We start from the raw sequence: 12,806 nt of genomic DNA, 5'->3' as shown, positions 1-12,806 counted from the left end.
TATGCAGAAAACTGTAAGACACTGATAAAAGAAATTAAAGATGATACAAACAGATGGAGAGAAATACCATGTTCCTGGATTGGAAGAATCAACATTGTGAAAATGACTCTACTACCCAAAGCAATCTACAGATTCAATGCAATCCCTATCAAACTACCAAGGGCATTTTTCACAGAACTAGAACAAAAAATTTCACAATCTGTATGGAAATACAAAAGACCCCAAATAGCCAAAGCAATCTTGAGAACGAAAAACGGAGCTGGAGGAATCAGGCTCCCTGACTTCAGACTATACTACAAAGCTACAGTAATCAAGACAGTATGGTACTGGCACAAAAACAGAAAGGTAGATCAATGGAACAGGATAGAAAGCCCAGAGATAAACCCACGCACATATGGTCACCTTATCTTTGATAAAGGAGGCAGGAATGTACAGTGGAGAAAGGACAGCCTCTTCAATAAGTGGCGCTGGGAAAACTGGACAGGGACATGTAAAAGTATGAGATTAGATCACTCCCTAACACCATACACAAAAATAAGCTCAGAATGGATTAAAGACCTAAATGTAAGGCCAGAAGCTATCAAAGTCTTAGAGGAAAACACAGGCAGAACACTGTATGACATAAATCACAGCAAGATCCTTTTGGACCCACCTCCTAGAGAAATGGAAATAAAAACAAAAACAACAAATGGGACCTAATGAAACTTCAAAGCTTTTGCACAGCAAAGGAAACCATAAACAAGATCAAAAGACAATCCTCAGAATGGGAGAAAATATTTGCAAATGAAGCAACTGACAAAGGACTAATCTCCAAAATTTATAAGCAGCTCATGCAGCTCAATAACAAAGAAACAAAGAACCCAATCCAAAAATGGGCAGAAGACCTAAATAGACATTTCTCCAAAGAAGATATACAGATTGCCAACAAACACATGAAAGGATGCTCAACATCTTTAATCATTGGAGAAATGCAAATCAAAACTACAGTGAGATATCATCTCACACCAGTCAGAATGGCCATCATCAAAAAATCTAGAAACAATAAATGCTGGACAGGGTGTGGAAAGAAGGGAACACTCTTGCACTGCTGATGGGCATATGAATTGGTAGAGCCACTATGCAGAACAGTATGGAGGTTCCTTAAAAAACTAAAAATAGAACTACCACATGACCCAGCAATCCCAGTACTGGGCATATGCCCTGAGAAAACCATAATTCAAAAAGAGTCATGTACCAAAATGTTCATAGCAGCCCTATTTACAATAACCCAGAGATGGAAACAACCTAAGTGTCCATCATCAGATGAATGGATAAAGAAGATATGGCACATATATACGATGGAATATTACTCAGCCATAAAAAGAAACGAAATTGAGCTATTTGTAATGAGGCGGATAGACCTAGAGTCTGTCATACAGAGTGAAGTAAGTCAGAAAGAGAAAGGCATAAACTGTATGCTAACACATATATATGGAATTTAAGAAGAAAAAAAATGTCATGAAGAACCTAGGGGTAAGACAGGAATAAAGACACACACTTACTAGAGAATGGACTTGAGGATATGGGGAGAGGGAATGGTAAGCTGTGACAAAGCGAAAGAGAGGCATGGACATATATACACTACCAAACGTAAGGTAGATAGCTTGTGGGAAGCAGCCGCATAGCACAGGGGGATCAGCTTGGTGCTTTGTGACCTCCTGGAGGGGTGGGATAGGGAGGGTGGGATGGAGACCCAAGTGGGAGAGGATATGGGAACATATGTATAACTGATTCATTTTGTTACAAAGCAGAAACTAACACACCATTGTTAAGCAATTATAGTCCAATAAAGATGTAAAAAAAAATTTAGCTTTATTCATCTTTGCTATTGTTTTCTCCATTTCTATTTCATTTATTTCTGCTCTGATCTTTACGATTTCTTCTACTGAATTTGGGTTTTCTTTTTTCTTCTTTCTATAGTTGTTCTAGGTGTAAGGTTAGATTGCTTATTTGAGATTTTTTTTTGTTTCTTGAGGTAGGATTGTATTGCTATATACTTCCCTCTTAGCACTGCTTTTGCAGCATCCCATAGGTTTTGGGTTGTTGTGTTTTCATTGTCATTTGTTTCTATGTATTTTTTAATCTCCTCTTTGATTTCTTCAGTGATCTCTTGGTTATTTAATAGCACACTTTTTAGCCTCCATGTGTTTGTGGTTTTTTCCCATAATTAATTTCTAATCTCATAGCATTGTGGTCAGAAAAGGTGCTTGAAATTATTTCAATTTTCTTAAATTTTCCGAGGCTTGATTTGTGACCCAAGATGTGATCTATCTTGGAGAATGTTCCGTGTGCACTTGAGAAGAAAGTGTATTCTGCTGCTTTTGGGTGGAGTGTCTTACAAATATCAATTAAATCTATCTGGTCTATTGTGTCATTTAAAGCTTGTGTTTCCTTATTTATTTCTGTCTGGATTATCTGTCCATTGGTGTAAGTGGGGTCTTAAAGTCCCCCACTATTATTGTATTACTGTTGATTTCCCCTTTTATGGCTGTTAGCATTTGCCTTATGTATTGAGGTGCTCCTATGTTGGCTGCATAAATATTTATAATGTAATCCATTTACATTCAAGGTAATTGTCAATATGTATATTCCTATTACTATTTTCTTAATTGTTTTGGGTTCGTTTTTGTGGGTATTTTTCTTCTCTTGTTTCCCACCTAGAGATGTTCCTTTAGCATTTGTTTGTAAAGCTGGTTTGGTGGTGCTGAATTCTCTTAGCTTTTGCTTGTCTGTAAAGCTTTTGATTTCTCCATTGAATCTGAATGAGATCCTTGCTGGGTAGAGTAATCTTGGTTGTAGGTTTTTCCTTTTCATTGCCTTAAATATACCCTGCCACTCTCTTCCAGCCTGCAGGGTTTCTGCTGAAAAATCAGCTGATAACCTTACGGGGATTCCCTTGTATGTCATTTATTGCTTTTCCCTTGCTGCTTTTAATATTTTTTCTTTGAATGTTAATTTTTGTTAGTTTGATAAAATATGTGTCTTGGTGTGGTTCTCCTGTATGGGACTCTCTGCACTTCCTGGACTTGGGTGGCTACTTCCTTTCCCACGTTAGGGTAGTTTTCAACTATAATCTCTTCAAATATTCTTTTAGACCCTTTCTCTTTCTCTTCTTCTGGGACCCCTATACTTCGAATGTTGGTGCGTTTAATGTTGTCCCAGAGGTCTTGGAGACTGTCTTCAATTCTTTTCATTCTTTTTTCTCTATTCTGCTCTTCGGCAGTTATTTCCACCATTCTATCTTCCAGCTCACTTATTTGTGCTTCTGCCACAGGTATTGCGCTGTTGATTCCTTCTAGTGTATTTTTCATTTCAGTTATTGTGTTGTTCATCTCTGTTTGTCCTTTAGTTCTTCTATGTCCTTGTTAAACATTTCTTGTACATTCTCGATCCGTGCCTCCATTCTATTTCCGAGATTTTGGAGAATCTCAGTCACCTGAGAAAGTCGTCACTGACCAGGAGGAGTCTTGTCCCTTTTCTTTAAAGCAAAAGCTCTCATGTAATATCTTCGCTTTTATCCTGACAAATTCTACTAAGGCAGCCAAATTCAGGAAAAGCATATCAGCCTCTTACTTAACCACTCCACCCAGACAATTCAGTCTCCTACAACTGAACAAACCCTGGTATCTCTCAGCTCAACACCGCTAATTATTAGAGAAATGCAAATCAAAACTACAGTGAGGTACCACCTCACACTGGTCAGAAAGGCCATCGTGAAAAAGTCTACAAATAACAAATGCTGGAGAGGGCGTGGAGAAAAGGGAACCCTCTTGTACTGTTGGTGGGAATGTAAGTTGTTGCAGCCACTATGGAAAAGAGTATGGAGCTTCCTCAGAAAACTCAAAATAGAGTTGCCATATGATCCAGCTATCCAATTCCTGGGCATATATCTGCAAAACTATAATTCAAAAAGATACATACACTCTATGTTCATAGCAGCACTATTCACAATAGCAAAGATATGGAAGCAACCTAAATGTCCATCGACAGATGAATGGATAAAGAAGATGTGGTACATATGTACAATGGAATATTACATAGCAATATAAGAGAATGAAATAATTCCATTTGCAGCAACATGGATGGACCTAGAGATTATCAAAGTAAGTGAAGTAAGCCAGAAAGAGACAAATACCATATAATATCACCTATATGTGGAATCTAAAATATGACACAAATGAACTTATCTACGAAACACTCACAGACATAGAGAACAGACTTGTGGTTGTCAAGGTGGGGCTGGGGGAGGGGTGGATTGGGAGTTTGGGATTAGCAGATGCAAACTATTATACACATGATGGATAAACAAGGTCCTACTGTAGAGCACAGATAAACCAAAATGGAAAAGAATACCAGAAGAATATGCATATGTATAACTGAATCAGTTTGCTGTACAGCAGAAACGAACACAACATTCTGAATCCACTATATGTCAATTAAAAAAGAAACAATTCCTCAGTTTGGACTTCCAAAGTCCAAATTTGGACTTTGTCCAGTTTGGACTTCCAAAGATAACAGGCCCTCTTTTATAGCCAGAATCACACACAGGGGCTCACGACGGCCCTAGGGACAGACTACAAACTACACACCTGTTGTCACCGCTAGTCTTCAGGGAAGGTGGAGAAAATGAACCATCCATTAAAGAAAACCTTAGCAAAGCTCTGCCCAGATACTCATTCACCCTGGACCAACTTGCATCCTATTGCACTCCTCAGGGTCCAGGTAGCCCCCAGGGGTGGTCTGAGACTCAGCCCATTTGAAATGACCTATGGGAGGCCTTTGCTTTCTACTGACATTCTATTGGATGAGGCCGCAAACCAGGCCCTGAGATATATTATCAATCTAAGAGAAGTTCAGAGGGCAATCTAGGACTATGCCCCCAAGACACTGCCGGCTCCCACTAAAAATACAGAGGAAGGAGCAGTTCCTTCACAAATAAACCCCGGGGACCACGTTCTTCTTAAAACCTGGAAGAAAGAGACCCCTGAAGCCCAAATATTGCCAAAATCCCCTAGAAGGGGATTTTAGTCACCACCTCTGCTGTCAAATTGCATGGGATATCTCATTGGGTACGTTGACCAGACTAAAGCTTTTACCTCCAAAAACCCCACAGGTCACAGGAGAAGAACAATACACCTGTGAGCCAGTGAGACACCTGAGATACCTATGCAAAAGACAGGCACCACTGACAAATAAGTATTAACATGCTGTAGTGGGTTGGACTCCTATGGGCCATTCTTTTTTTGTTTTGGCTGTGTTGGGTCTTTGTTGCTGCACACAGGCTTTTCTCTAGTTGCAGTGAGTGGGGGCTACTCTTTGTTGTGGTGCGTGGGATTCTCATCGTGGTGGCTTCTCTTGTTGAGGAGCATGGGCTCTAGACACGCGGGCTTCAGTAGTTGTGGCATATGTGTTCAGTAGTTGTGGCTTGCAGGTTCTGGAGTGCAGGCTCAGTAGTTGTGGTGCACGGGCTCAGTAGTTGTGGTGCACGGGTTCAGTAGTTGTGGCATGCGGGCTCAGTAGTTGTGGCTCACAGGCTCTAGAGCGCAGGCTCAGTAGTTGTGGCACACGGGCTCAGTAGTTGTGGCTCGCAGGCTCTAGAGCGCAGGCTCAGTAGTTGTGGCCCATGGGCTTAGCTGCTCCGTGGCATGTGGGATCTTCCTGGACCAGGGCTCGAACCCGTGTCCCCTGTATTAGCAGGTGGATTCTTAGCTGCCACGCCACCAGGGAAGTCCCCTCTCTACCATTCTTGTGGTTGTCCTCATGCCTGCATTCTACTGGTTTGCTCAGCTACCCCTGCCAGAGAAGCAGCTCCTCTGTCTGTGCAGGATTTAAGGGAAACACTCCACCAGAGTCCTATTGACTCTGTCCACCTTACTAGTCCCTGTAACTAGGGGACAATGTCAAGAAAACTCATTTATCAACATTTCCAGAATCATGTCCAAAGGGGAACATTGAAAAGAATGCTGGATATTCCATCAACACCCCCACATGGCTACTAGCCCTCCTCTTGCATTTCCCCGGAACCTGCTGGTTCCAGTGGGGATTAATGATCTAACTCGGGGACAACTGCCACCCCCTCAACCTCTGCTGGTCACACTTGCACCTTCCAGAGGTTATTCCAATGCTTTAACCAGACTCCCCCCTTCAACTGGACCCGAGGTGTGGGGTAAACACACACCTGTGGTAGGCTGCCCCAACGGCACTTGTGTCACAGGCCCCGAGAACCCCCCGAGGTATAATGACAGCAGATACCCTGCCTCTTACACAGGGATAAACTGTACCTACAATTTTACCCATTGGTGCCCTGTTTCAAGCTATGGCCTTGTCCCCCTAAACAACATGGAAGGGGAATGTGAGTGGTGGGAAGGAAATACCCCATCCACCTGGTCAATCCAATTCAACCCACCTGTGGGATTCCGGGCAAATAGCGATCTGGCCTATGGAGTGTGACCCTCTGATGATGCCAGCAGGATCATACGTGAGCATCCTGTTATACATGTTGTAGGGATTTACACACTTAATCATCAACGTCATGGTCTGCTGTCCCCTCGTTGTTCAAGTACCAGCAACAGGTGTGTCCTTCAAGGACTGTCCACTCTTAACAACGGTGAGACAGACATTCAGGTCTGCACCCCCGAAGGGCTTGATTTCCTCTGCAGACACCCAAACCATCCTATGTTGTGGAATTATGGCCAGGCCCTGTCCTTTTCCAACCGAGCTGTTTTATTTTTTTAAATAATTAATTAATTTATTAATTTTTGGCTGCGTTGGGTCTTTGCTGCTGCGCGCGGGCTTTCTAGTTGCGGTGAGCAGGGGCTACTCTTTGTTGCTGCACACAGGCTTCTCATTGCGGTGGCTTCTCTTGTTGCGGAGCATGGGCTCTAGGCACGCAAACTTCAGTAGTTGTGGCACGTGGGCTCAGTAGTTGTGGCGCACGGGCTTAGTTGCTCCGTGGCATGTGGGATCTTCCCGGACCGGGGCACGAACCCACATCCCCTGCACTGGCAGGCGAACTCTTTAACCACTGCGTCACCAGGGAAGCCCCTCCAACCAAGCTATCTTCTATAACTGCATTGATAATGCCCACTTCATAGGAGAGGGCGCTGTAGGGACTAGAGGTGAAAGAGGGATTTCCATCTGTAGCAGGACCACTCTGGCTCACCGCCAGAGCCGACAGCACTAGGAATGACCTTAGCAAGGGCAGCGCTGCCCACAGGACCGGCAGCTCCGTGGGGAGGCTTTCCCTATCATGCAGCAACACTGAGAAATCTCACCAGACAGCTTGGTTGTGTGATGGAACAGACGAGACAAGCCTTCACGGGACTTAGGGCCTCTCGTTTCTTCGGCTGATGTACTTGTTGACAATCGTCTAGCTCTTGACTACCTTCTGACAGAACAAGGTGGAGTGTGTGCGATAACTAATGCTTCCTGCTGCACCTGGATCCGTGCCACAGGACAGGTAGACGTTAATATTAAGGAAATATATACCCAGGCAAAAGGACTTCACAATTTTGTCAAGGGCGACATCACCTCCACTGTCTGGTCCATACTCAGGGAAGCCCTCGCAAAGTTAAACTGGTTCCCTCCCTTTCTAGGCCCTTGAGTGGCTACTGTTTGTTCTTCTGCTTTGGGGCCCTTGTCTGTTTAACCTTTTGGTTCAGTTTGTGTCTTCTAGGCTCCAACAGTTTCAAGTGAGGCTCAAGGAATTCCACCCATTCCAGCGGAGGGTGGCACAGGTCCCTACAAATCCTTGGAACAGTCAGTGAGGGACTTCTACGCCACTAGGGTAGGCTAGGGTCTGTGACCCCTGTCCAGGAGGAAGAAGTTTCCGAAGAAGAGAACTCTGGCCCCTTAATGCTTAAGAGTAAGGGGTATAGAATCCCGCAAGGGGGAATGAGACAGGCTGGGACCTTGTATCTGGGACCCTTTGCCACAGTGCTGGCACCTGGACAAACGTCTCCTTGAGTTACAAAATACAAAGAAACTATAAGGGACTAAAAATAACTGGGTGCATGCACAGTCAGGGCAAGTTATTGACAACATGATACAAAAAGGCCAAAAACGCAACGGCCACTTCTGAAGAGCCTGGAGCGAAAACAGGGTCCTGTGCACGATCCCTGCACCACCAAGGGTGTGTGGAGGCCAGACTACCCAAGCCACCCTCTGCCGGACCCGCGGACCTGCCTTCATCCTCACTGTCCTTAAGGCACCAGCTCGCCTCCCCCTCAGGGAGCCAGCAAGGCCACCTGCTATTTGTGTTTGCTGCCTCTCCCTGCAGCGTGAGTCCTAATAAAGCCTTGCCTGAATTTCTCCTCCGGCCTCTTACCAATTTCTATTGATTAAAGAGACCGCGAACCTGGGTGTAACATTAGTTTCAGGTGTGCAGCAAAGTGATTCAGTTATACGTGTGTCCGTTCTTCTTCAGATTCTTTCCCCTTACAGGTTATTACAGAGTACTGAGTAGAGTTCCCTGTGCTGTACAGTACGTCCTTGTTGGTTATCTATTTTATATAGTGTGTGTATGTTAGTCCTAAACACCTAATGTATCCCTCCTCTGCCCCCTTTACCCTTTGGTAACCATAAGCTTGTTTTCTATGACTGTGAGTCTGTTTCTGTTTTGTAAAGAAGTTCGTTTGTTTCATTAGATTTCACGTATAAGCGAAGAAGAAATCGTTATTTTCAACTTATGGTAAAAAGACGGAAATATGGACTCTGACTTACCTTCCCCAGTTGCCTGTTGGTTGCAGTGAGACGCTAAGACAGGAGGGAGTCTTGGCCGCAAAGCTTCTTTTTTTCAGCTCAACAGCTCCAGGCCTGCTTCTCAGCTTGTCCCCAGGGCTTTCTTGTGCCCCAGAGGGCTTGGTCGTCAGTGGAGTGCTGGCTGCTGTGCCCTGTTGTGGAAACTCAGGGTAGTGGAGCTTCCCAAAGGGCTCTGATAACCACAGCCCTTCCCAAATGCAATTGGTCAACTTATGCTTTGTGAGTCGAGTTCTTTATTAGGGCTATATTGCTTTACATATGCATGCAGATTTTTTTTTCTGTAGAGATGTTTCAATTGCGTTGGTGTAGGAATTACCTTTTTTTTTTTTTGTCTTTAATGGTTAAAACATCTTACTTACCTCAGGCCCAGGGGAGGGAGCCTCATGTTCCAGAAACCAGCGCCGCTTGCCCTCTGCTTCCGTTTCTGCCAGGCTGTTGGGGGTGAAGTCACCAGTGACCCTCCTGCAAAATCAGGGGGCCTGCTTCAGTCTTTAGCGCGTTTGCTAGTATTTCGCTGACTTAGCTTTCTCCTCTCACCTCTGACTGTTCTGGGTCTCGCTCCTTTACTGGCTTCACTCTCGACCTCTCTTTTTATTTTTTTAAAGTAAAATAAATTTATAAAAAGGAAAGGGGGGGAATTTCTTGAAATGGTATAAATTGGAATTTTAATTATGGGAATATCACCTACACCTTTCAAATCGACCGCCCACCTTTTTTATGCAGTAAATCGAAGTAACAGTATTGACCTTTAATCCTAGAAGTATCTCTTAGAAGCAAAGCTAGTGGAAGGTTATTTTTTCCCCTCGTTTATAAGAGTACCTCAGTCATTCAACTTTTCCCCTCACGTAAGGAATGGAGGGTCCAGCGGCGAGTCACAGGGCCAGCGCTTGCCGGTCGTGTGTCCTTGCCGCTGCTTCTGAGTGTCCACGGTCCCCTTCCAGGACAGAAGCCAACACGTTTGCATGTGTCAGGCGCACAGCTGCAGGATTTGAGCAAAGACCCGGAAAGCTAAGCCACACTTCTTTGCTTAGTAAGGATCTCCTCCACCAAAGCACCTAGCTAGCAGAACATAGGAAAATAAACAACAGGGCTTTAATCCTCTGAAATAAAATTTTAAATTTAACATTTAAAACATACCAAGCACACAGTCCTCAGATTTCTAAGAAAGTCCATCTTACTAGGGAAAGTACCTTCTGGTCATTAGTAACTAGTTGGGTATAGATTTAAATCTTTCTATAAAGAGATGAACAAAACAGGACAAAAGTAACTGAGTGTGTCAAATTCAGTTACTGGCAAAATAAGGTGGTGAGGACGTTAGGGTGTGCCCGCTGATCTCATCTCCCAAAGCCAGAAGACGATCGCTCTTAGCAGCGAGACAGTAACTGATCATAAACGAACTCAAACACGTTCTTCACCAAGGGTGTTGTACAATTTTTCTTAGCAAGAAAAATGTTTAAACTCTTGCCTTGCCTTCACTGAGTGACGGGTGGTGGGCTAAGCAGTCCAGGAACTCGCGTGCTACAGTGAGACGCAGAGGACGCGGTGCAGCCGGCGCAGCCAGCTAGCAATCAGCAGGATTCCCGAAGACCTTTTATTCATTTGAAATACTCTGACGTCACCAGAGTTTGAGCAGACACGGTGTTTTTCCTGATACCCTAGGGTCCGGTAGCATCCCGCCGGCCTGTCCTGTGAGCACGTGGAACTAGTAACTCCCGAATGTTCATTAACACAGCTGTGCAACTGGCTTACTTCCTGTCCAGCCACTGGTCACTAAAGCCTGGCGACAAGGTTTAGGAAAAGGTCGCGCGCAACCACAGCTGAGAAAAGATGAAGCGGCCCGAGTCAGCGAGTGATCGTAACAAAGCCCCGGAGCCCGTGAGGGCCGCTAAGCCTCCTTCACCACCCCAACCAGGGCGGGTCTCAAGGTGCGCCCGTGCAGCTTGTACCCCACTTTGTTAACGAGCGCCACCATGCCCGGCTCCTTACCCTCAACCGGCGTGTGGAACAAGGCCTCGTGCTCGTAGGGGTCGAACTTGGCCCCCGCAGGGTTCAGCCGGAGTAAGCCGTGCTTCCTGGACACCTTCTGGATCTGCACCTCAGTCATCACGAGCCCCTCGTAGAGGTTCTTCAGGTGCGGGTTATCGTCTCTAATCTCCTCCTTCGGGACACACTGTGTTGCCTTCTCCAGAATGTCCGCCACCTCCACCAAGTCCTTGAAGAAGCCCTGAATGCCATAGAGTTTCGCCTCCTCCACTAACTTTTGGCTCCTCGGCCGCAAGTCCTCAGTATCTGCTAAAGCTCGCTTATACTTTTCCATGGTCTCCTTGAGCTGCTCTTCCAGCTTGGCCGTCTCTTCCATCAGTGTCTTCTCTGCAGAGCGCAGATCTGTCTTCTGTTCATTCTGGCCCACGTCCTCTTCCAAGTTCTGGCCATTGTTCTTCTGTTTTGTAGCTGTGCACAGCAGCCGAGGAGAGGACTTGAGCAAAGAGGCCTTTGCACTCGGGCTTTCCAGATGGGCTTGTTCCCACACAGTTCTACACCACGTATCGGGCTGGAATCGCAGCTGCATCCCCGCGCACTACCGTAGTCCACGCTGCCCGGCCCGGTCTCCCCATCACTGAAGCAGCTCCTGCGGGGAAAGCCCAGCTGCTGCTCTGCGCAGCTTCTACCCAATCTGTCTTCTACCAGATAACCGGGTTCTGGGAAGCTCCCCCAACGCAGAAGGTGCTAGGCACTCGCTAAACTAACTTATGAGGCTAGACTTTGAAAAAGCCCAAAGGTTTAAAAAAAAACACGAAAGAAGAAAAGCCAAGGTGAGGGCACTGCCTCGTGACCCCCGCCGCGGAGTCACCGCTCTTGTCTAAATAAGCCACTGTCCCCACGGCGGGGCAGGCGCCGCTGCCCTTCTGACCTCAGGCTCCAGGGCACGCGGAGGTGGACGAGGACTCGGACCGAGAGGAAGGAGCCAGCGCGCCGCCGCCCCGCGCCCCGGGGACCCGCACACGCGGCCGCCTCGCGCCGGCCTGGGCTCGCGGGCGGCTCGGCGCGGCCTCGGGCTCGCGCGGGGCGCCGTCCCACCCTCCCCGGGCCCGCCGCGCGGGCAGCACGGGCAGCGAGGCCGCAGGGCAGCCCCGCGGTGTCCACGCCCCGCGTGGGGGAACCGCCGCCCACAGCGCCCGGCCCGGAGTCGGGCAGGGCTTGGGTCGGAGCGGACGGGGGCGGCACGCGCACCGCGCCCTTCCTCAGCCCGGGCAGCCAGCGCCCCTTACCTGAGAGACAACGCCAAAGCCGGGAGGCTGTGCCGCGCCAGCCTCACGCACCGAGCCGCCATCACTGCCGCCGAGCCTGCGCGCGCAGATGGCATGCGCAGAGGCGGCTGGCGCTTCGCCTTGACCACCAGGCCACTCGCGCAGACTCTGTGCTTCCTTCCGCCTCCCAACTACTTCCCCTCAGCCAATCCCTCGACCTCGCTTTTTATTAAAAAAAAAAATCAGGTTTATTGAAGAAGAATATGCAGACAATAAAATACCTTTCTAAAGGTAGTTATCTGATCATCTCTGCACCCTGGATGCTGTTTCTGCAGGATGCCACCCAGACCTGCCGTCCCGCTGCCCTCAGCCTCCCTGTGGGCTGCCCCCGGCCAGTCCCTGGGCTCCCAGCCTCCCACCGGCAAGCTGGTCCCGGCCCCGCCGGCGCCACTGGCTCTCCGTGACCTTCCTCACGTGTTGCTCGTTGCGTCTCCGCGTGCCCTTCACCCCTATTGGGTGGGCCCGGAGGCCACGTGCCCTTCAACTCTCTGGCCTCACGTGGCTCCGTGCAGGATCCTAAGTGTTTGCTCAGCTGAGTTAAAAGGCTCAAATGTAGAGCCAGGTGGCCTCGGTGAAGCACTTCATTAAAGTTTCTTCATAAAGCGGTGGCTCTTCTAAGTCCCCGTAGCAAGAGGCAAAGTGAAGTAAGAGCTAAGAGCGATTATCCTAGAAAGTCTGGCGAGGATGTATTGAGATTTC

At 47.2% G+C, this 12,806-nt stretch overlaps 1 protein-coding gene across 1 annotated transcript; it reads right to left on the bottom strand.

Moving 5' to 3' along the window:
* Positions 1-10,684: 10,684 nt before the first annotated feature.
* LOC307057345 (grpE protein homolog 1, mitochondrial-like) lies at positions 10,685-12,163 on the bottom strand (the record flags this gene model as incomplete). Its single annotated transcript, XM_079710513.1, has 2 exons — positions 10,685-11,303; positions 12,069-12,163. 2 exons carry the CDS (start codon positions 12,161-12,163, stop codon positions 10,685-10,687), a joined length of 714 nt encoding a protein of 237 aa, XP_079566639.1.
* Between the last annotated feature and the right edge of the window lie 643 nt (positions 12,164-12,806).

This window comes from Hyperoodon ampullatus, assembly GCF_949752795.1.
Source record: "Hyperoodon ampullatus genome assembly, chromosome: 8".
Classification (NCBI taxonomy): Eukaryota; Metazoa; Chordata; class Mammalia; order Artiodactyla; family Ziphiidae; genus Hyperoodon; species Hyperoodon ampullatus.
This window is presented reverse-complemented; position numbering and strand designations above follow the sequence as displayed.